Consider the following 23665-nt stretch of genomic DNA (forward strand, 5'->3'; position numbering starts at 1 on the left):
TCACATTTGACAACTCTTAAGGTGGTACTACACCCCTTGATAAATTTGTGACTATTTTTGTTTTTTTCTCAAAAAAATAAGTACACACTGGTAAAATTTTTTATGTATATTATAGGGGCAAGGAATCCAATTACTTCACTGAAATTTCAGTGATTCAAGACAAGTGGTTCATTATACATGTTAAGAAAAGCTGTACCTCTGTTCTTATCATCAATAACGTACCACTTGTCTTGAGTCACATAACTTTTGGTACCAGTGTGTTATTATTTTTTGAGAAAAATGCAAAAATAGTCTCAAATTTATCAAGGGGTGTAATACCACCTTAAGGAATAAGTTATTAAGCAGAATATATATGCATGAAAATTATGAATGGCCAAGAGAATCAAAGATTATATACACATAACCATTGTCCAAGACTGCATCTTGGACATTCAAGATGCAATCAGGGATGTGACATCCAAGTTTAAGCGTATAATTGTATGCATGTTTCGAGCAGCTTGACCATCCATAGTAAATATACCTTGAGAAAACATGTTAAGCCACAATCCACAATTGGAGGGATTACAAGAAAATCATTTATTGGGGATACACCAAAATTCAACATTTCTTGTAGAACATTTACAAAGAATTACTTGGTTAATATTAAATTATGTTGTCCCCAAGTGTTGAAATGTGTTTATATAGATCTGATAAACATGTTAGCAAAATGCATTATCCTCATGCATAGTCTTAGCTCCCACTAGAAATTAAGGTTTGTCAGTTGACTAAACATTACCAAACTTCCACTAACTGGGATTCAAATTATGTATTGCTGTGGCCTTGTTTGATGACACTCGCTCTGCAGCTTTAAAGCCATAATGTACTATTTTATATTATATCCTTCATTAATATATTCTTGTCATTAATTGGTTAAACGAGTATCATGTGACCAAAAATAGTTTTGCTATTTTGCAAAGCAATCAAAAAGCCGATCGATGACGGAACGGGTACTATTCAAAGTACTATCTCCCGGAAATAGTTTTACTATCTCCTCTGAGCGCCAGATGACCGCATAGCAGCGTCGCAGTTCCTAGTGATCGGTGCAACTCGCCACATACGCGGGATATCAGTACCGGTTCCGGGGTATTAATGTGTAGCAACTTTCTAGCAAGTCATGTTGTCTTGCGAAGCACACAAGCAGCACAGAAGTGCAGCTACAATACGACGGTTTCATGGCATAAATCTGAGTTACATCAGGATCAGTATCTTAATTTTCATGGTAAAATAACAGAGAACATGGTTAACTCGTTTCACTGCGGTATTGTAGAGATTTACAACTTTCACGCTAAGCTTTAGCCACTCAACTGTATGCGTACTTTGTGCATGCATGCATGCATGTAGGCCTACGTAGGCTACATTCAATCAAAACAAAGCAAGGCCAGCCTAGCTTTGACAATAGATTCCACCAGATCCCTCATGAGCAGTATATTGTATAATATGAAATTAGTTAATTTTTTCAAACCCAACTTTTAGGCATATATTATTTACACATATACCAACTTACACCTAAATGGAATCAGCCAAACAGAGCAATTTTGACAATGAACTCCATGTTAAACGACCAAAATAGACACATATACCAACTTACACTAAAATGGAATCAGCCAAACAGAGCAATTTTGACAATGACATGTCCGTCATAGAAATCCATGTTAAACGACCAAAATAGACATTGGGGGTTCTTTCACTTTCCCAGCAGTTGCTAATATTATTTCATTATTTTGGGTAAAGAGAAACAAAATAAAAATTTGACAAAAATCATATGTTACGGCTTTAATTACCATTAAGCACCTATCAGAGCTAGTCCTCACATATCATATTCCATCTAACATGCGCTTAAATTTGCCAAATTATTTTGGTTATTCCAGTTGAATCTATACTCATGCAAAGGTTCAGTGCTTCCATTAATAAAATATTTTTCTTGGTTATATAAATATTTGCAATACACTTTATTTACATAAATTTATGTACATTAATATCATAATATTATTCTTAATACACTTGCACAAATTCATTTATGCTAAAAATACAAAATATATTATCGCTGTGAATATTTCCAACAAAATACGAAATATTATGTGAATTTGTCGCATGCATCACATACTAATCTATCTCAAAAGGCTGCCTTGTGTGATTTTTATTATCATTATTGTATTTAAAAATTCCTGTCGATCATGCCACTGTTTTCTGTTGTATTTCAAATTGTTACTTGATATTCCAGCATGCTTCTTTCTTTATGAATGGACATGCATATGGGATTGTAATATTTTGACAATACCTCAAAATAAATTTATTGACATTACATGTAATGTTACAGGATCTCAACATAATTAGATGACAATAATAAAAAGTCATACAAGGCAGCCGTTTGAGATAGATCAGTAATCAGTATGTGATGCACCCAAAGAAATGATACACTGATGTCAAGTACAGTTAATCCAAAATTGATATTTAATCAACCAGTGAAAAAAATTTACTGTTGATACACTATTCTACCAAAGATGTACATATAACATGTGAACAAGAAACAAACTAAAGCCATATTAATTGTAACATTCGCTGAGGACGACACCCTCAATACTTTTCCAAAATTCTGTTATTTTTTAACATGATTGTGATGTACTTTATTAAACTAAAATACCCTGCAAAAACCAAGACTTCAGGTGCTGTAGTTTTGTTAAAATTTCAAGATTTTAAATAAAACAAAGCAACCGTCGTTTACTTACTACAATGAAAATATTGGTTGAACGCATATGCAATGGTCATAACACAATACGTACGCAGGATGATCATACACCAAAGGACCATGCCAGAAAGCACAACCCGCGGAGTGACACTCATTGGCTTACATTAGCCCTGGTAGTAAATTCCAATTTTCTTTGCATTACCTTGGTTGTTAAGCTCAAAATTAAAAGGGGACATATCCGACAGTAAAAGCTAACAAAGAAATACTAAACTTTTTGTATGGAAATGTTACAATATGGCTTAAAACATGATATTTTTGTATTTTGATTTTTTTCACGTTCAAGCATACTAGATATAGCTTGCAACATTTGATAAATATCATGTGTGTGGTGAGTTGAATTGAAACAAGGGCAGTTCTGGAACCACAAACTGGACCCTGGGGCTTGAACCGGCTTTCACGTTTCGTAAAGCATAGTGGGTTTGATGACTTACTGAAATTACATGAACTTGTTGAAAACATTAAAAATATTTGAAACTAGATGGACCGCGGTTCTCGGATGTCGCGGTTTTCGACGCAGAGCGTCGACCGTGATGCCTCCACCAAAGGGAGTGATGTGGCACGTACTCACAAGTTGATACAAAGCTGGGTGACCCCGGATGACCCCAAAATGACCTTCCAAATATTTGGCTCTAAATGTTGACTGTACCCACCAAGTTTCAAGTATGTATGACAGTTTTTACTAATTTGACCTCAAATGACCCCTGGTGACCCCAAAATGACCTCCCAAAATTTGGCTCTAAATGTTGACTGTACCCACCAAGTTTCATGCCCATATGATAGTTTTTACTAATTTGACCTCAGATGACCCCTGGTGACTCCAAAATGACCTTCCAAAAATTTGGCTCTCTATGTTGACAGTACCCACCAAGTTTCATGCCCATCCAACAGTTTTTACTAATTTGACCTCAGATGACCCCTGAATGACCTCGGATGACCCCGAAATGGCCTTCCAAAAATTTGACTCTATATATTGACTGTACCCACCAAATTTCATGCACATACGACAGTTTTTACTAATTTGACCTCAGATGACCCCTGGGTGACCCTGGGTGACCCCAAAATGTCCTTCCAAAAATTCGGCTCTAAATGTTGACTGTACCTACCAAGTTTCATGGCCATATGACAGTTTTTGCTAATTTGACCTCAATGACCCCTGCATGACCTCAGGTGACCTTGACCCACTAACCAATACAAACTTGTTCTGCCTGGGGTCAAGATGCACCCACCCACCAAGTTTGAGGAACATGCGACCCCTAGTCTCCGAGAAAACAGGTAAGGAAGGAAAATGAGCCCCCTGACCTCAAATGACCTTTTACCTCAGTATATGACCTTGAACCTCACCCAAAAAAAAGTAGCCAGAGTTTTTGACCATGACCCACCTATCCTTAAAATCTGAAGTCAATCCGCCCATCCATGCCTGAGATATGGCATCCGGACGGAAGGACGGAAAGACGGAAGCACGGAAGGACGGACATTGCAAAAACAGTATGCCTCGCGGTGGAGGCATAAAAATAAAATAACTACTTACGAATGTCGCTTTACGAAGAAGCAAAAGAATATCATGAAATATGAATGCCCATTAGGTTAAAAAAAAAAGAAATAAGGACTTGTCATCTTGTCTCAGAGGCCAATTTCCGATCCTCGCATATATTAATTGTGGCATTGTCTTACGCTCTGCTAAGATGAAGCATATAGGCCGCCTCCTTCATTATTTAAAATAATTGTTATTAAGATATAAATAAATAAATAAATAAAATAAACAAACAGTAATTTTAAGAAATCATATAACTATCAAGTATGTAACTTACAACCATTATACATAGGCCTACATCATGTGCAGGGCGAGTTGCAGAGAAGAATAGAAAGCGTTTCTAAATTTCATCAACCACACTCTAGTCTTTCATATACTGTAAAGTCAACATTTTCGCGTACATTTATTTTTATGCTTTGCACATTCCAAGCTACCAAGGCTTTTGTGTATAGGTCAATGTAAGGAAACTTTGAATCACTATTTTATAAACAGGGGAATATAAATGGGCAAAGCGTGAAAAATTAATCACATGCAAAATGTCCACTTTTACAGTATTACGGTTTATTTTACTTTCTTTAACTCTCTCTATGCGGGTGTCGACTGCAGACGACACTGAAGTTTCAAATTTTTTAATTCAAAAATTTCAGAATTGTTAATTTTCATGACCATATTTGGAATCGGAATGAAAAATGCATTCAAATGAGTATAAACAAGCCCTGTATTGGTTCAGTGGTTCTTGAAATAGCTCTTCATATTTTGAAAAAATATCTCAGAAGTTAAGGACTTTTTATAGGTCTATGGCTAGCATGCAGAGCATTAAATCAATCACTTAAATGCAAACACACCCCCACATGTTCTGCTTGAGTTGTTTTGTAATTTGGCAGCTTATTCCACACACCCACTATGTGCCAAAGGTTAATGCTCACATTATATATCATTCCATTGTTTGCAGTTTCATATCATTATGTATCTTCCCTAAATTTGGTTCTATGCAGTTAAAATATTTTAATATCCCTTTATGATTGTTCCACATATAGTCTGTCACAATCAATCTATTTACTACATGTTTTGCAAGCCTGAGTGAAAACACAAACTGAAATTATTTCAAATTAATTTCTACTTAGTAGGATTTCTCACTATAGTCTAGTGACACCAAATTGCTGTGAAGATGCCTGAAAATGGTCTATTCCAGTTGAAATCTATACACCCCCTGTGGAAGACACGACTTTAATCTCCCACACAAGGGGTGTACATTGCAAATGGAGTCACCCATTCAGTTAACTCCATTTGCAATTCACACACTGTGTGTGAGATTAAGGGCATGTCTTCCATAGGGGTGTATGGATTTCAACTGGAATACCCAATAAGATAACATTTTACTTTAACACAAAGACTAGAATGGATACATTCAGAAAATCTGACTGTCAAAAAACAAACCTATTACATGTGGACTTAACAGCCACATATAACACCACATATGGAGCATTTCAGACTTGTGAATCCACTCAGGCTAAAGTCAGACATTTTGAAAATTGAGTTACTACCATAATAAACTTGTTCAGTACCTACACTTACTGATGTCGAATCCCCACATCTCTAAAATGCTAGGTTGCAAAGTTATGGACATTTTATATGTCCATTTTCTTATGTTTTCATTGTTTTTTTCTCCTCATTTTTGCCACTCAGTTTCATTGTTGCCAACTTTAGCCTGATTGGACCAAATCTGGTCACATATGAACACAAGTATAACTGATATGTTGAAATAGAAACTACTGTATAGTATGTAGATCACATTTCAAATACACCTACATATACTCATGTTTCACTAATATTATAAGAAACATTCATTATACTTGAAGTTGTAGCTTTCAATTCCATGGGGGGGGGGGTACTTGCGATTATTTTTCGATGTCGATGTGCTGCCCGAGCTTCTGAACCCATACCCATTTCTAAGGGTAATTTTACCGAAAATAGGGACCCATATCTAAGGATTTTCAGGAAATAAGGACCCATATCTAAGAATTTGAGCTTGAAAATAGTAAAAGCAACATGTTCTCCCACATGTTTTTCACACATAGCACAGAAAATCTAAAAGGGAGACCCATGTCTAAGGATTTTTTCCTCAAAACATAGACCCATGTCTAAGGATTTTTTTGGAAAACATCCCCCTACATGTATAGCATTCGTACGCAAGTACCCCCCCCCCCTTTTCAATTGCACCTTCCAATATATTATGCTGACTATAGTCCTTTTCAAATTGAACAAAAACATTCCTGAACAGCCGAGCCTTGTTGGTGTCGAACATTCATCATATCATTGACTACAGTTGGAACAAATATACCTTTGGGGACCAGTTTGTTTTTCTGGGTTATCATTTTATAATTCTGTGTCATCACCTCTGACACAAATGCAACTGTTTAGCTTGAAACACAAATCTGCATGAAAGACACGATCAGGCATGGGTGTATGTCTTGTGTAAGAGACTTGTATGTGTACTGGAATTTGTCAAAATCTTAAGTTCTGAAAATTATGGATATTTACACTAACTAGTATCTTTCCATTACCGTGATGTGCCAAATAGTAGAGGTGTTAGCTCCATTATGTTGAAATATTTTACCCGATGCCCACATGTTTACATTGGCTATAAATTGGCTGTCTGAAAGGGTACAAAGTCATTTCTTGTCCGTCACTTTGTTGATACGATGGTACCCATCTCTTTTTGGTCGCCGCACCCATCAGTTCAGCGGTATGTGATAAAATGGAGGTGTTGTATAACATTTTAAAAGCAAAACCTTCTATGTAACCTCTTGGCAGTTTTGTTTTATACATGTTCAAGGGCCACAAGTATATTTTGTATGTTCATGATGTTTCTATTATCTAGACAAAATATGACCCAATCTGATCCACTCATGCCAAAGTCTGAAATTTTGAAAAAGTAGTTACTATCATTACTAACTTGCTCAGTACCTACACTTACTGATGTTGAATCCCTGGGTCTCTTAAATACTTGGTTGCAAAGTTATGAACCTTTAATATGTCCATTTTCTTATGTTTTTATTGCTTTTTTTCCCTCACTTTTTGTCTATATCTCAGTTGCATTACTGCCAACTTTAGCCTGACTGGATCAGATCTGGTCACTAAAGTGCATCATAAATAAATATTTCATTATTTTGTAGTAAAAGGTATAAACAAACAATAGTTTATTTGGCATATAATCAATTGGTGAAAATGATTTGGTTTTTGTTGTTTTCTGTTGCATACATGCCCCAATTGAGTGCACATCATTTACACAATGTTACAAGTCATTTTTATCATCAATTATAAGCCAAACAATCTATAGCTCACTAGCGAAGCCATTTCAAGATGATGAAATCCAACCAGTTTCTGGATACTTATATGAGCAGCCACTGTCGATATGTCTTTGCTTTCACTTGTATGATAAAAGGAAAATGTGGACTTGGGGATGAACCAAAATTAACACCGATGAGTTGCTTCATTCCATTTTGGGTTTTTCTGAATAGGGTGGCGGTTGATTCTGCAAACACAAACAAAATCATAAATAATTAGTACAGTTATATTCATATTAGTGATGATATACAGAGTGTTTAGTACTGGTACTGGTACATGCCAACTAACTTTTCAAAGGCACTGTATTGGGCTATTCCATTTAAAATCCACTACTCCTGCGGAAGAATTTGATTCTGTCATAAGTTGATTTTATTTGAAATTCACACCAGCGGAAGTACATGCACAGATATGTTAAATACTCATTTGTTGCATGCTAATTTGAACAAATTGAATAGGAGGGGGTTTGCTTTTTCCAGGTACAAAAATTGTTTCTTGTCAGGTCAGTGTCAAAAACTTGAGCAGTGGAGATATGACCATTTTAGTCTAGCTCGACCAATAGAATACAAAGAAAGTTGAATACTATAATAGCTATTATCTCAAAATTAATACTCCCGACATCAGACTCATTTTGGTTGATCACATCACAATTGACAGCTAGTTCCTTGTCCAGGGGAATTTCAAGTTAATACAATTATTTTCATGAAAATATTTTCCAACCCCACCGGGGCTTGAACTCGGGACCTCTCGCACTGAACTATGATGCCCTGTGCTAACTTGGCTTACCTGTGGTGCTGGTGCAGTCTGTGGAATGTAGGCTTGCTGTGGATTAGCCGGATCATAATATGCATTGCCTCCTGGTGCTGTCGCTGTTTGTTGCTTTGGATCTATGAGGAACAAAAAACATGACACTCATTGAATAAGGCGATAAGGGATATTTCAAAACATACCTTTGGTACCTTTTCCTTCTTAAGACTTTTGTAAATATGTCAGTTCTATCAAGTAATTTTTTGATGTACAAAAATCAGAGGTTTCCAGAAAAATCAATTGGATTCTTGCACTACATGTAAAACAATTGACAATATGAAAAAAGGGGAAAAACAACCCCTGAACATCAATGACTACTAATAATAAAAACTATGTATCATATGTGACCAGATCTGTTCCAATCAGAATTAAGTTGGCAATAATGAAACTGAGATATAGGCAAAAAGTGAGGAGCAAATAAAAAACACAAGTACTATAAAAGGTTCATAACTTTGCAACCAAATTATTCAACAGACCTTGGGATTCAACATCAGTAAGAGTAGGTGCTGAGCAAGTTAGTAAGTTTCAAAATGTCCAATTTGGCCTGAGTGGATCAGATGGGGTCACATATTGTTTCTGATGAGTTTACAATTCTTACCTGCAGCTGGGGGTGCAGAAGGAAAGACGCCACCCCCTGCAACTTCCGCATACGCTGGAGGAGGATACGCAGGATCTGCAGAGGGATAAGGCTGCCCATTCTGATAGGGAGGGTATCCCCCTGCAGGAGGGTAACCAGCAGCAGGGGGGTAACCAGCAGCAGGGGGATAACCTCCAGGGGGTGCCATGCCTGGCTGTGGGGGATACCCAGCTGCTGGTGCTGGTGGTGCCGTGGGGTATCCATATGGCATACCATTTGGCATGGGTTGGGGGTAAAACTGTGGTTGGGTTGGTGGTGGTGGCGCCTGACCTGGAGCTGGTGGTGGACCTTTTGGTGCTGAAAAAGAGAAGAACAACAACTGAATAAGAAAATATTTTATTTAGGACCAGGTACATATCATTTCCAAGGGCAGGGAGAAGAGATTCAAAAAACAATTTAACAATTAACAAAATGTACATTAAATAAGAAAGAAAGAATAGTTTACCAACCCAAAGTGTTACAATTAAACATGACAACAAATAAACACAAATCCCAACCGGCACACAACCCAAAAAAAAAAAAAAAAAAAAGCAAGGGAATGTGCCGGCGTGGGTTCTGAACTCACGACCTTCGATCACTAGTTGAGGTATACAATACACTACACACAAACAAATATTACATAAGTACAAAAATACAAGAAATCATTACTTAGATATATTTTGTACATGTACCGATCTATCAGATTATTCAGTTTTCACTGGTGGCTGTACAAAGGGGAAACTGAATCCATATGACATGCCAAAAATGATTTATCTTTTAATTAGAGAATAGAGGTATTGTTTTAGCCCCTGGAGTCCATCTATCGTCTCATATAATACGGGCGACATCATTATTTTTAGTAAAACAACGAGGCGAAGCCGAGTTGTTTTACTAGAAATAATGATGTCGCCCGTGTTATATGAGACGATAGATGCACAACAGCGGCTAAAAACAATACCTTTATTCTTATTCTTAAACACTTCAATTCAAATAGAAATATCATAAATATTACAAATTTTAATCCAATTAAATCCTACATTTTATAAGGAACTACCTATGGCTGAAAATCGAACAGTCCCGTTGTTGCTATTCGCCTCCCGATTGGTTCAAATAGCGAGTACGCGTATCGCGTTGATGCACACATGCTGACCCGAGTGGTATCGTGTCATATCACACGGGTAAGAGCTGGTAAGAACCAATGAGATTGCAGGAATGTTCTCAAGTGTTTAAGAATATCTATTTAGAGGGTCTCCATAAAACAAAATTTGTGAAAAAATCAATACTTAAAATCTCTGAATATCCCTTTAATGCTGTGCATGCGGGCTGGTTTCAACATAAAAAGTCCAAGTTTTGCGAATGTTTCACAAAATATCAAGAGCTATCTCAAGAATCACTAAACAAATGTTAGGCTTGTTTGTACTCCTTTTAATGCATTTTTCATGCTGATTCTAAATATGGTCATGAAAATGTACATTATATCTGAAAATTTTGAATTAAAAAAATGGAAATTGTCGTCTACAGTCGAAACCCAAGTGGAATGTATTAAAATAATGTAAATAATAGATCCCATACCTGGTGAGGTTGCAGCTTTTTCTTCATATGGGTTTCCAAAAACAGACATACATGGATTACTGAACACTTTATCATATGGATTATCATATGATACTTGGCAAGTATATGGGGTTCCCCTGTGAGCAGCTGGACACGGTACATAGGGATTACCATAGTGTGTAGAACAGATACATGAGGTGGTGGGTTTGTATGAGGGACAGTGTTCCTGTTGTCCTTTTGAAGGTTTCTTGGAAATGCTGGCAACTGTCAATACACACAAAAAGAGGACAGCATTTTAGGCCAAGTACTAAACTATTCTTTTTATTGAATTATATTGATGTATAATTTTCGGAAGGGTTGTAACAAGCCACTTAAAATTCAGGTAGAGTCTATTTATTTTGCCCAATTTTTATCTCAAGTCAAGACTAGTTTTTAAGTCATAGTAGAAATTCAATTGGTCATCAAAAATGACACAAATTGGGTCATCAAAGTCAGTTGCCTCATTTGATCTAAAGTCACAAGTCATGGCTCATTGCAGCTCTGATTTTATGTGGGTCGAACAATCACTGCACAGCACACATTAGTTGTTGCATAAAATGGGTAACATTCTTTTAGCAGAAACAGATTTAATGCCACTTCAGTAAAACACGTGTATATTGTGGCAAACTGATAAATATAATTTTGTTATGAAAGTGTAATGATACTACAACAATAAGTTTATTGGAGAAGCATGCATAACAGCCCGAAGCTTGGGTGATTTATAGGGCAACATTAAAATTACTGGGTGATACTAAATATAAAGCTGTAATTATTTGTCAGCGTAGTGTGTATGTATCGCTGCGGTAACTGAATCACACAACTTTTGGAATGATGGTACATGCGGCAGACTTTGAGTGATCCAACTGACGTAATTGGCTCAGACATAACACTTCAAAATTCAATGGCAAATTTTGAAACACCTCATACACATTTTGTTTGTGTGTCACACACATTAACAAATTTACAAACGGGAACAACATACAAATATAGAAATGAGAAACAAACACACAAATAAATTCCAGTGACATACAAGCATGCATGTATAATGGATCCAGTAACTGGGGCTCAGGAACGTTCCAGTTCTGCCTGATTGGCAGTTTGCAGACAACCTAACTGCTATAATGTACAAGCCTGGTGTTTATAGTCTCAGAGCTCAGAGCTACCTGAATTTGCTTGATTAAGGGCTCTGATAACAACGTGTGCACAGTATTTTTTGGGACATGAGAGCACGACGAGGAAAGCCGACAATCATTTAAAAAGTTTGACATTTTGTATTGAAGATTCACATTTTCCCCCAAAAGACCTCGATTTTTTAGGTGTTTTGGGGAAAAAAATCTAGATCTTTCTTACGAAAGATCATAATTTTCAAATGATTGTCGGCCTTTCCTCACAGCTACATACACTTTAAGTACATGTCATTAGATTTATAAATTTTACTTTGAGGACTGTTAAATGTAAAAAAAACCCATCAACTATAAATATTTGTCATAAAATTTGTATATTGCAAATTTCAAAAAATCAAAATTATAAGTAACCTAATTGTCTATTCTATTTGAAACTTATACTCCCTCTGTGGCAGACTTAAGCTAAATCTTCCACAGGGGTAGTGTGGATTTTAAATGGAATAGCCCATTGGTATTACTGTGTGTCAGCACAACTTACCTTTTGTGGCTACTCTAACTAACGTCTGTCCAAACTCTATAGCTCCACCAGATTTGAAACCAAACTTGAAATTGGCTTGTCCTTCCCATCCACCTGGATAGAATAAAGGAAACAATTACTAAACTGGTTGCAGTCACAAATTAAGTTAGAGTCTTAAAACAAATCTTCTTGAAAATTATCATACTCATCTCCATCTTACACTATGTTTCATATAGTAGACATCACAGCCACTGCAGGACTGTGTTTACATACTGAAATTATGAATAACCCAACACCGGCGAAATTGGAGTCATGGGGAAGCATCTACATGTATTTGTTTGTGCATGGTGGGAGGCAGTGTAGTATATGTGTTTGTTTTGTTGATAAATGATTTTCCTGATAAATGAATGTGAGACACATGCGAGTAGGTCCCCTCTCTCAGCAAACTGACATGTACAGTATAAACGGTTTCCACAAATATCATCCTTCATACAAGCATTTTGAAAGATATTGTTTAATTTGCAGGATACAAAACACTGACTGTTTGTCTTGTTTAAGGAATGGCAAGACCAAAAGGGTTCCATATCAAGTAGAACTACTCACCATTAGGTTGTGCCTTTAATAAACCTGTCAGTGCATTAGCACCAAACACTGGTTGTTTCACTTCAACTTGCTTCATGTAATAGAATCACTAGAATGGCATGGATAAAAGGGTTCCATATCAAGTAGGACTACTCACCATTAGGTTGTGCCTTTATTAAACCTGTCAGCGCATTAGCACCAAACACTGGTTGTTTCACTTCAACTTGCTTCATGTAATAGAATCACTAGAATGGCATGGATAAAAGGGTTCCATATCATGTAGGACTACTCACCATTAGGTTGTGCCTTTATTAAACCTGCCAGTGCATTGGCACCAAACACTGGTTGTTTCACTTCAACTTGCTTCATGTAATAGAATCACCAGACTGGCATGGATAAAAGGGTTCCATATCAAGTAGAACTACTCACCATTAGGTTGTGCCTTTAATAAACCTGTCAGTGCATTAGCACCAAACACTGGTTGTTTCACTTCAACTTGCTTCATGTAATAGAATCACCAGACTGGCATGGATAAAAGGGTTCCATATCAAGTAGGACTACTCACCATTAGGTTGTGCCTTTATTAAACCTGTCTGCGCATTGGCACCAAACACTGCTTGTTTCACTTCAACTTGCTTCATAGAATCACTAGCATAGACTGGCATGGATAAAAGGGTTCCATATCAAGTAGGACTACTCACCATTAGGTTGTGCCTTTATTAAACCTGTCAGCGCATTAGCACCAAACACTGGTTGTTTCACTTCAATTTGCTTCATAGAATCACTAGACTGGCATGGATAAAAGGGTTCCATATCAAGTAGGACTACTCACCATTAGGTTGTGCCTTTATTAAACCTGTCAGCGCAGTAGCACCAAACACTGGTTGTTTCACTTCAACTTGCTTCATAGAATCACCAGACTGGCATGGATAAAAGGGTTTCATATCAAGTAGGACTACTCACCATTAGGTTGTGCCTTTATTAAACCTGTCAGCGCATTAGCACCAAACACTGGTTGTTTCACTTCAACTTGCTTCATAGAATCACTAGACTGGCATGGATAAAAGGGTTTCATATCAAGTAGGACTACTCACCATTAGGTTGTGCCTTTATTAAACCTGTCAGCGCATTGGCACCAAACACTGGTTGTTTCACTTCAACTTGCTTCATGTAATAGAATCACCAGACTGGCATGGATAAAAGGGTTCCATATCAAGTAGAACTACTCACCATTAGGTTGTGCCTTTATTAAACCTGTCAATGCATTGGCACCAAACACTGGTTGTTTCACTTCAACTTGTTTCATAGAATCACTAGAATGGCATGGATAAAAGGGTTCCATATCATGTAGGACTACTCACCATTAGGTTGTGCCTTTATTAAACCTGCCAGTGCATTGGCACCAAACACTAGTTGTTTCACTTCAACTTGCTTCATAGAATCACTAGAATGGCATGAATAAAAGTGTTCCATATCAAGTAGGACTACTCACCATTAGGTTGTGCCTTTATTAAACCTGTCTGCGCATTGGCACCAAACACTGGTTGTTTCACTTCAACTTGCTTCATGTAATAGAATCACCAGACTGGCATGGATAAAAGGGTTCCATATCAAGTAGGACTACTCACCATTAGGTTGTGCCTTTTAACCTGTCAATGCATTGGCACCAAACACTGGTTGTTTTACTTCAACTTGCTTCATAGAATCACTAGACTGACATGGATAAAAGGGTTCCATATCATGTAGGACTACTCACCATTAGGTTGTGCCTTTATTAAACCTGTCAGCGCATTGGCACCAAACACTGCTTGTTTCACTTCAACTTGCTTCATAGAATCACTAGCATAGACTGGCATGGATAAAAGGGTTCCATATCAAGTAGGACTACTCACCATTAGGTTGTGCCTTTATTAAACCTGTCAGCGCATTAGCACCAAACACTGGTTGTTTCACTTCAATTTGCTTCATAGAATCACTAGACTGGCATGGATAAAAGGGTTCCATATCAAGTAGGACTACTCACCATTAGGTTGTGCCTTTATTAAACCTGTCAGCGCATTAGCACCAAACACTGGTTGTTTCACTTCAACTTGCTTCATGTAATAGAATCACCAGACTGGCATGGATAAAAGTGTTCCATATCAAGTAGGACTACTCACCATTAGGTTGTGCCTTTATTAAACCTGTCAGCGCATTAGCACCAAACACTGGTTGTTTCACTTCAACTTGCTTCATGTAATAGAATCACCAGACTGGCATGGATAAAAGGGTTCCATATCAAGTAGGACTACTCACCATTAGGTTGTGCCTTTATTAAACCTGTCAGCGCATTAGCACCAAACACTGGTTGTTTCACTTCAACTTGCTTCATGTAATAGAATCACCAGACTGGCATGGATAAAAGGGTTCCATATCAAGTAGGACTACTCACCATTAGGTCGTGCCTTTATTAAACCTGTCAGCGCATTAGCACCAAACACTGGTTGTTTCACTTCAACTTGCTTCATAGAATCACTAGCATAGACTGGCATGGATAAAAGGGTTCCATATCAAGTAGGACTACTCACCATTAGGTTGTGCCTTTATTAAACCTGTCAGCGCATTAGCACCAAACACTGGTTGTTTCACTTCAACTTGCTTCATGTAATAGAATCACCAGACTGGCATGGATAAAAGGGTTTCATATCAAGTAGGACTACTCACCATTAGGTTGTGCCTTTATTAAACCTGTCAGTGCATTGGCACCAAACGCTGGTTGTTTCACTTCAACTTGCTTCATGTAATAGAATCACCAGACTGGCATGGATAAAAGGGTTCCATATCATGTAGGACTACTCACCATTAGGTTGTGCCTTTATTAAACCCGTCAGCGCATTGGCACCAAACACTGGTTGTTTCACTTCAACTTGCTTCATGTAATAGAATCACCAGACTGGCATGGATAAAAGGGTTTCATATCAAGTAGGACTACTCACCATTAGGTTGTGCCTTTATTAAACCTGTCAATGCATTAGCACCAAACACTGGTTGTTTCACTTCAACTTGCTTCATGTAATAGAATCACCAGACTGGCATGGATAAAAGGGTTTCATATCAAGTAGGACTACTCACCATTAGGTTGTGCCTTTATTAAACCTGTCAGTGCATTAGCACCAAACACTGGTTGTTTTACTTCAACTTGCTTCATAGAATCACCAGACTGGCATGGATAAAAGGGTTTCATATCAAGTAGGACTACTAACCATTAGGTTGTGCCTTTATTAAACCTGTCAGTGCATTAGCACCAAACACTGGTTGTTTTACTTCAACTTGCTTCATAGAATCACCAGACTGGCATGGATAAAAGGGTTTCATATCATGTAGGACTACTCACCATTCGGTTGTGCCTTTATTAAACCTGCCAGTGCATTGGCACCAAACACTGGTTGTTTCACTTCAACTTGCTTCATGTAATAGAATCACCAGACTGGCATGGATAAAAGGGTTTCATATCAAGTAGGACTACTCACCATTCGGTTGTGCCTTTATTAAACCTGTCAATGCATTGGCACCAAACACTGGTTGTTTTACTTCAACTTGTTTCATATAATAGAATGGCATAGATAATGATTTCATAGCATCACTGCTACTTGCTGATTGAAAAATCATCTGAAAAATGGGAAAAATAATAAATAGTAATTATGTGGTGTGAATCTTGTAATATTTGAGCTAAATGAATTTTCTACAAGTTTTGTCTTCTTAATAACTCATAAAATCATAATTTTCCATTATTTTTTTACAAATCTAACAACAAATTTTAATAGAGTAATAACTCTGTTTTTGGTAATGCCTGCTGTTGGACATTATGCTTCGATCAGTTCTAATGTTGGAAATGAATAAGTTTGAAAAAGTAAATGCAGTTTTTGCACAATGTAATATGAATGTTACAAACTCATTAAAATTATGGCTCTAGCTATTTCTTTTTGCTTCTGGTTCTGATGCTTCTTTTTGCATAATTTTTTATATCCCTAGTGTTCCACAAAAAGACTCGGAAGTGATTCTTATTCTAATAAACTTATTTATTCGTATAAGTTTTCCTACAGCATTTTAGAAAAATCTTAAATTTTTTTTATTTTTTAAATGAGGCAGGAAGGGACAAGAACCAAAACATTAATTTTATAGATACGGCCTAAAACACCATTGTGCATGCATGTACCCCAATATCAAAGCATGATTTGTTACACATTTCATAGGGCACAGTCACTTTCATTTCTGACTACTTTTGTTTTATTACTTTAGCACTGCACAATTATTACATTAATGCAAGTCAATTGAGAAATGAATGAGAAAATTACAGAAAGGGTGTTGATTAACTTGACCACAATAGAGGCTAAAATTAAGTGCCATGAATTTTTTTTAACTCTTTAAGGTGGTACGAAAGGCAAAATCAAGTTGCTCTGATTGAGAATAAAATAGACTTGTTGCAGAGAGATATGCAAAATAATCTTAATTCTAAAATTTGAGCCAAATCGGAGAAACGGTTTTTGAGATATTGCTGTTGAAAGATTCTTAGTATTCTATTGTTTTTTGCCAATATATTGATGAAGTTAATGAGAAAATTGGCAAAATGTGCTCATTAATATTAATTTTTGCCAATATTTTGCCAATATTTTATGAATAAACCTTCATACTACTTTAAAATTTTGACCTGAAACTTTGCCAATGTGTCTCTATGACCTAAAACATTAACATGTGATTTTCCCGCCCATCTAATTTGCATATTTGCATAATTAATTAGCCTTAAGTATAATGCTAATTAATTATGCAAATATGCAAATTAGATGAGCGGGAAAATCACATGTTAATGTTTTAGGCCATAGAAACACATTGGCAAAGTTTTATGTCAAAATCATATAAAATAAAAGTAGTATGAAGGTTTATTCATAAGATATTGGTATAATATTAGCAAACATGAATATTCATGAGCACATTTTGCCAATTGTCCTCATTAACTTCATCAATATATTGGCAAAAACAATAGAATACAAAAAACTAAAACATGTATATCTTGACAACCGTATGTCCGATTTCCTTCAAACAAAAACTATTTTGCTCAGTGTATTTAGCTTAACTTATTCAATCTATTCAAATGGTTCTAAATTCAGTTTCTATTTTCCAGAAACATCGTTTCGAACCCCCTTAATGTGCTGAGACTATTTTGGGTCTATGCCTAATGTACAATCTTATAATATGAAATATTATATAATTTTTTCAAACCTGATTTTTTTTGCATATTATTTGTAACATTGTTTACACATGTCCCAACTTGCACCTAAATGGAACAGAGCAAAGTTCGACATAAAAAGTCATCCCATAGAACTGCATGTTAAACGGCCAAAATAACCAGTAGGGTTTCTTTCACTTTACCATGTATTTCAGCTCAAAATGGACAGAAACCCTTCCCAACAATTATTACTAGTATTATGTCAGCATTTTGAGTATAGAATAACAAATTTAAAATTTCATACTTTGCTTACTTGGAATTTGAAACTCCTCCAGGGATATAGTTTGAATGCATGCCAAAACAAGTCACTTGCCAGTCCCACTTGCGATACATAATTACAGCCTACTGTGTCATGTTTGCTCTCCAGAGAGATTTTTCCCCATTTTGCCATGCCCATTTTTCACACTTCTTGTTTTGAGGTTGAACATTTGATGAGATTAACCCTAATGCCCCACTGTTTTTTGGCGAGGGGGAAGGAAAGAAGGAAGGAAGAAAGAAACAACTTTTTCTCGGGTGTGGTTTTGAACCACCAACCCCTCCGGTGCCAGACACGTGCAGAAGCCTACCTTGCCATGGAGGTCTAGCTTTGCCGACCAAGCTTTCCGTGACCATATGACTGTTTGCATGATGACGGTATCGCATTATGTGGGACACCTGCCTGTGCATATATGCTTTGTGAATTGAGGTTTTTTGATGTTTGGTACAGTTAGGGTTATTAATCAACAGTTATTCAAAACCCACTGGCTATATACGTAGGCCTATTATAGGTCTATACTTTGTCCTTATAGGCGAAACTTCACCAGTCATGCAATACACTTAAAAGCGCATTCTGGGTAGGTGTTGCACCCAATAGTGTACCCAATTCTATTAATCAATGTTGTAATTTGTCTATATTATAAGTTGGACAAAGTATAGAGTGCCAGTTTACAAAAGAGGATTTGAAAACTACTTACTCTTTGATTTGTGAGATAAACTTTTCCTTTCTTTGTGCCTTTGAAGTGATGATTCATTGGGCTCATCTCAAATGATACCTCCACATTGTCATGGTGTTGTAACAACCTAAAATAAAAGAACATAATGAAAGTTTACCCTTACCAAAGAGAATGCCTTTGTTATGCAGTCGCAATGCCTTCGCTATGCAGTCGCTATGTAGTCGCTATGCAGTCGCAATGCAGTCGCAATGCTGTCGCTGTGCAGTAGCAGTGCAGTCGCAGTGCAGTCGCAGTGCAGTCGCATTCTTCATTAACTTGTGGAATACATCAAAAGAGATGTATTCCACAAGTTAATGAAAAATGCAGCTGGAAATTTGATGAATTATGGGTTTATTACTCAGAAAATCAAAATTGCAAATGAGAAACATGTAAGAATGACTTAGGCATTTAGCGTAGCAGGCTGACGATATGCCTTTGTAGGCATATGCAGTCGCTATATCTTCCCACAGCAAAGTTAATATGCAAATTAGCTGGAGCTTCATATGCCTTCATTAGCCGACTGCATAATTAAAACTCTGTACATTGTATGCAGTCGACTGCATAATATATTGAAAGCTTTAAATATGCAGTCGACTTACAATTTCCGTCAAAATTTTAATTTTGTTCTTTTACCGAAAATGCTGAAATGATTATTAGGACAGGTTTGTGTCCATTTTGACAACATTGAGTTTTGTACACAATCACAAAATGGGTTATATGGTGCCTGTCAGAAATTTTGCACACGGTCCATGACGTCTGCAAAAGCAAGCGAGTGGTATAAAGTCAGCTTCACACAGGATCTGTGATTTATGAAGCGTAACTGACATTTCAAGTTGTGAAATTTGCGATTCTCAGCAACAGGATTCCATAAAATTGACGATTATGTAAGTTACTCTGCAGGATCGGTAATTGTTTTATTTTGTGAGTAGTGCCAGTTGAAGTTAGTAAGTTTGTGGTTTCGTATGTTATGTACAAGAGTGTTCTCAGGAAGCTGAAAGTGACAGGCCGTCCTCGAAGTCATCGATTGCATAAACGAGTTTTGCGAATAGCTGGACACATCACACATGAACTCTTGATGAAGTGTGATGTGTCCAGACTGGCCATATACTATATACCCTGGTCTGTGCCGACCAACATTTTGACGCGCAATTGGCCAATCAGATTAGCAGTCTGTTGTTATGATTGTTAGATGATTGAATCAGACAAAAGAACACCACTTCCGTGTTTATGCTGTGCACGCTCTCGACAAACAAAATATAAAAAACAACTGCTAGCCGCGCCTGCGCGTTCTTCTCTGCCAGTAACGAGCCTATCAATCAATCATCTATATTGCCTAGTTAGTAGTTCTACCATTCATGCATGTCAGGTTTCATCCTGATATAAATCCGAAAATCACCATTTCAACGACGGACTTCCTACCATGTAAGCTTACCTGTCTGTAGTACATGTAAAGTTAATTTTATATTACTTCCGTGGTCCGGGTACGCGCTGGTGAAGTGCGATCGCGGAGAAGTGACAAGGTCGCCTACTACGTCTACGCGCCACGCCAACGATGCTCAGCGAGGTCACGCCACACTCGGTGTGGCGTGCCCTGAACTCCCAATAACTTTCGTAGCGACAGACAAATTGCAGGAAAGCGTGCCAATTTAAGCTTCCTGTAATATCTATTGCACATAACGTACGAAGTCACAAACTTCAATATGCACTTCAAATACTGCAGACCAGCTGTTAATTATTACCGATCCTGTAGAATAACTTACATAATCTTCAATTTCATGGAATCCTGTTGCTCAGAATTGCAAATGTCATTTTTATCTGTCAAATCCGCTGTGTATGTGCTCAGAGATTTTATGATATGCTCCATAAATCACAGATGTGAAACTGACTTTATACCACTCGCTCGCTTTTAAAGCTAGCAGAAAAGCGAAGCCTCCGGCTACCTCGTGGCATGACGTCACACAAAATTTCCGATGGCCGCCTTATTTATTTGTAACCCGTTTTGTGATTGGTTGCAAACACCATTCATCGCAATCGTTAGTCAATCAATGAAGGCGACGGCCTTTTACGGTATGAATTAATGTGACCCGCCAGTAAAGTACGTCTAACCTGATTGGTTTACAAAAATAATTGGATATTTGCTAAGCCAGTCAGCATACTCGATGCTTAACAACCTGGTCGTAGAGGTTTTTTTTTTTTTTTTTTAATAAGGCGCACCATTAGATTTCCAGGGGGGGCATGGGAGTTTTTTGAAAAAAAAAACTTTGCCCACTAGTGAGACGAAAAAAAACAACTTTGCCCACTAGCGAGACGAAAAAAAAAAATTTTGCCTCACTGATGAGTAAAAAAAAATTTCCCCACCCAACTTTGTATAAAATGTACATTAAAATTGAAAAAAAAATAACCGCCGCCAAAGGCGGCGTAAAAAAAAATTCTGCCTGACCCAAACTCCCATGCCCCCCGAGAATCTAATGGTGCGTCCCTAAGCGAATTCACATGGTGATCCAGCGATCGAGTATAAATTCAGCATGACTTCTGCTGCAACAGGTGCAATAACAATACGTCGACACAATCAGTGACATTTACACAATACAATAATGAATTATTTATGACATGCATGGGCTGGATTTTACGATCGAGGTAAGGTTTTCGGCCTGTCCCTGCGTGAATATCGTGACTTTTCAGCATCAAAGATACTTGCGATGACCAGTTTTTTGCGGACACTTTGATAACAGGTAACTTTTATAGGTCATAGGGTAGAAACGATAGTTGTACAATTGTACGAAAATATACATTTTGTTATAGGCCTAAAATGTTTACAAAAATATATTGGTCCGTACGTTGTGCATGTATTCAGTTGTTCGACGTATAACGCCAACGTCCGACGACCAATGAAAATCATGGGTCAACCGACTTGTTGTCAAGTCCGTTGATCAGCTAATCAGCGTGATTGTTTATTTCTTCTGTGTGTACGCTCGTCTACGCTTGGCGCACAGCTCGGACCACGGAAGTAATAAAGAATTAACTTTAGGTCTAGTTCACCACGTAAACTTGTATGGCTCAAAATTCGGACCGCTCGCCATTAAGTTTACTGTCATTCCGTATTTCCAGGTGGTTGATGTTTTTTGGTACTCACATACAGTCCACAGGTGTTCCAGAGAAAGTCATTAATATATCCTGCTACTTCACAAAATAAAACAAATTCTCATTACGGAGAAATTTCAGTGAAAAATACGTGCCCATACGACTCTACGGCACTAGAAATTTTCAACAGCAATTCGTTCCATCAACAGCCCGTATACTTCGCAGATGCAGCCCGTAGCACATCGCCTATTGGCTGATTTATCGCTGCAATTTATAATTTATGCTATGACGTCAGGTTCTTCCGCTGCCGAAAGTATACCTGGATTCGATCAATTTCATAGAGTTGGTAAATACGTCATCTGCTTAATTATTCATAGACTACCTTGAACGGATGGAATACATCATACATGGATTACCGAGTGGACTTGCGTAGGAGACTCATAGGATTTACACAGAGATATTTTTGGCCAAAATTTGACCATCTCTAGGCAAGTTGACCCCACTTTGTCTGCGTTATGTGAAAAGGACAGTTTTAAGTAAGTATTCGAGCAACGCTTTTGATGTTTTGATGTTTTGGGAGACTGGGAGGAATAAAAAAAAAAAAATGATGGAGCCTATTCTTGACTGTGTAATATTCCTTCAACGAGTTGCCGTGCGGAAATAACCTTATACGATGGACAGAGAGTATCAGTTTGTGAATGAGGACATCGTATAAGTTCCTTGTACTACTTTACTCTTTAGGTCTGTGACTAGACTTCGACGCATCAATTCCGGGTGCCGAATTCGGAAACCTCGATTGGTAAATAAATCTTGTTTTATGATTTGATGGATTTTACTGCTAGCTATACACTTTCTAACACAACGATTACGATTCTTATGACAATACTTACTGTTCTCCAGCAAAGAGTTGAACACCATTACCACAATGGGCAATGTTTAAAGCCATTATGAGCAGTTAACTTCTCACCAAATTGCACTACGTGAAATCTTCGAAGTACACAAAAATTACGTCATATTTACGATGACGTCATGATAAAATCACGTGACACGTCAGACATGTATGGCAAGCCAAATGCTAAAAATGACCAGCACAAAACCCGAATCTATGAGCTTCTGTGAAGTTTTTCGGAAGAACCCCTTTCTCATAAACCAAGGTTTTTTAATTTTTTTTTGCACAGTTTCAGATAAACTAACTGTTCCTGAAACATTTTTTCCTGGAGGTGACATTGTTTTCTGAGTTTTTCTGAGGACAGCTCCCCCAAGAAGTCTTGCCCCCGTCCCTGTGGGTAAAAGATTTATAGGCCTTTTTTAAGCATTTTCGTCACAGTTTGCATCCCTTGACAGTTAAGTATCTTTAGGGGCTGTGCAATAATTTTTTTTATGTTTCTGTGTTTTTTATTTTTACAAGATATCACACAAAAAAGAATTACAAAGCAATCATAAAAAAAATCAC

At 37.3% G+C, this 23665-nt stretch overlaps 1 protein-coding gene across 1 annotated transcript; it reads right to left on the bottom strand.

Annotated features, from left to right (window-relative positions):
- Positions 1-4297: 4297 nt before the first annotated feature.
- LOC140164436 (uncharacterized) lies at positions 4298-23237 on the bottom strand. The gene is made up of 7 exons (XM_072187718.1): positions 23103-23237; positions 19114-19219; positions 16407-16545; positions 12337-12429; positions 9067-9402; positions 8448-8548; positions 4298-7851 (listed from the first exon to the last, which is right to left on the bottom strand). The coding sequence occupies exons 1-7, from the start codon at positions 23156-23158 to the stop codon at positions 7810-7812; spliced, it is 873 nt and encodes a 290-aa protein (XP_072043819.1). The 5' UTR covers positions 23159-23237; the 3' UTR covers positions 4298-7809.
- Between the last annotated feature and the right edge of the window lie 428 nt (positions 23238-23665).

Source organism: Amphiura filiformis, chromosome 11 (genome assembly GCF_039555335.1).
Source record: "Amphiura filiformis chromosome 11, Afil_fr2py, whole genome shotgun sequence".
Classification (NCBI taxonomy): Eukaryota; Metazoa; Echinodermata; class Ophiuroidea; order Amphilepidida; family Amphiuridae; genus Amphiura; species Amphiura filiformis.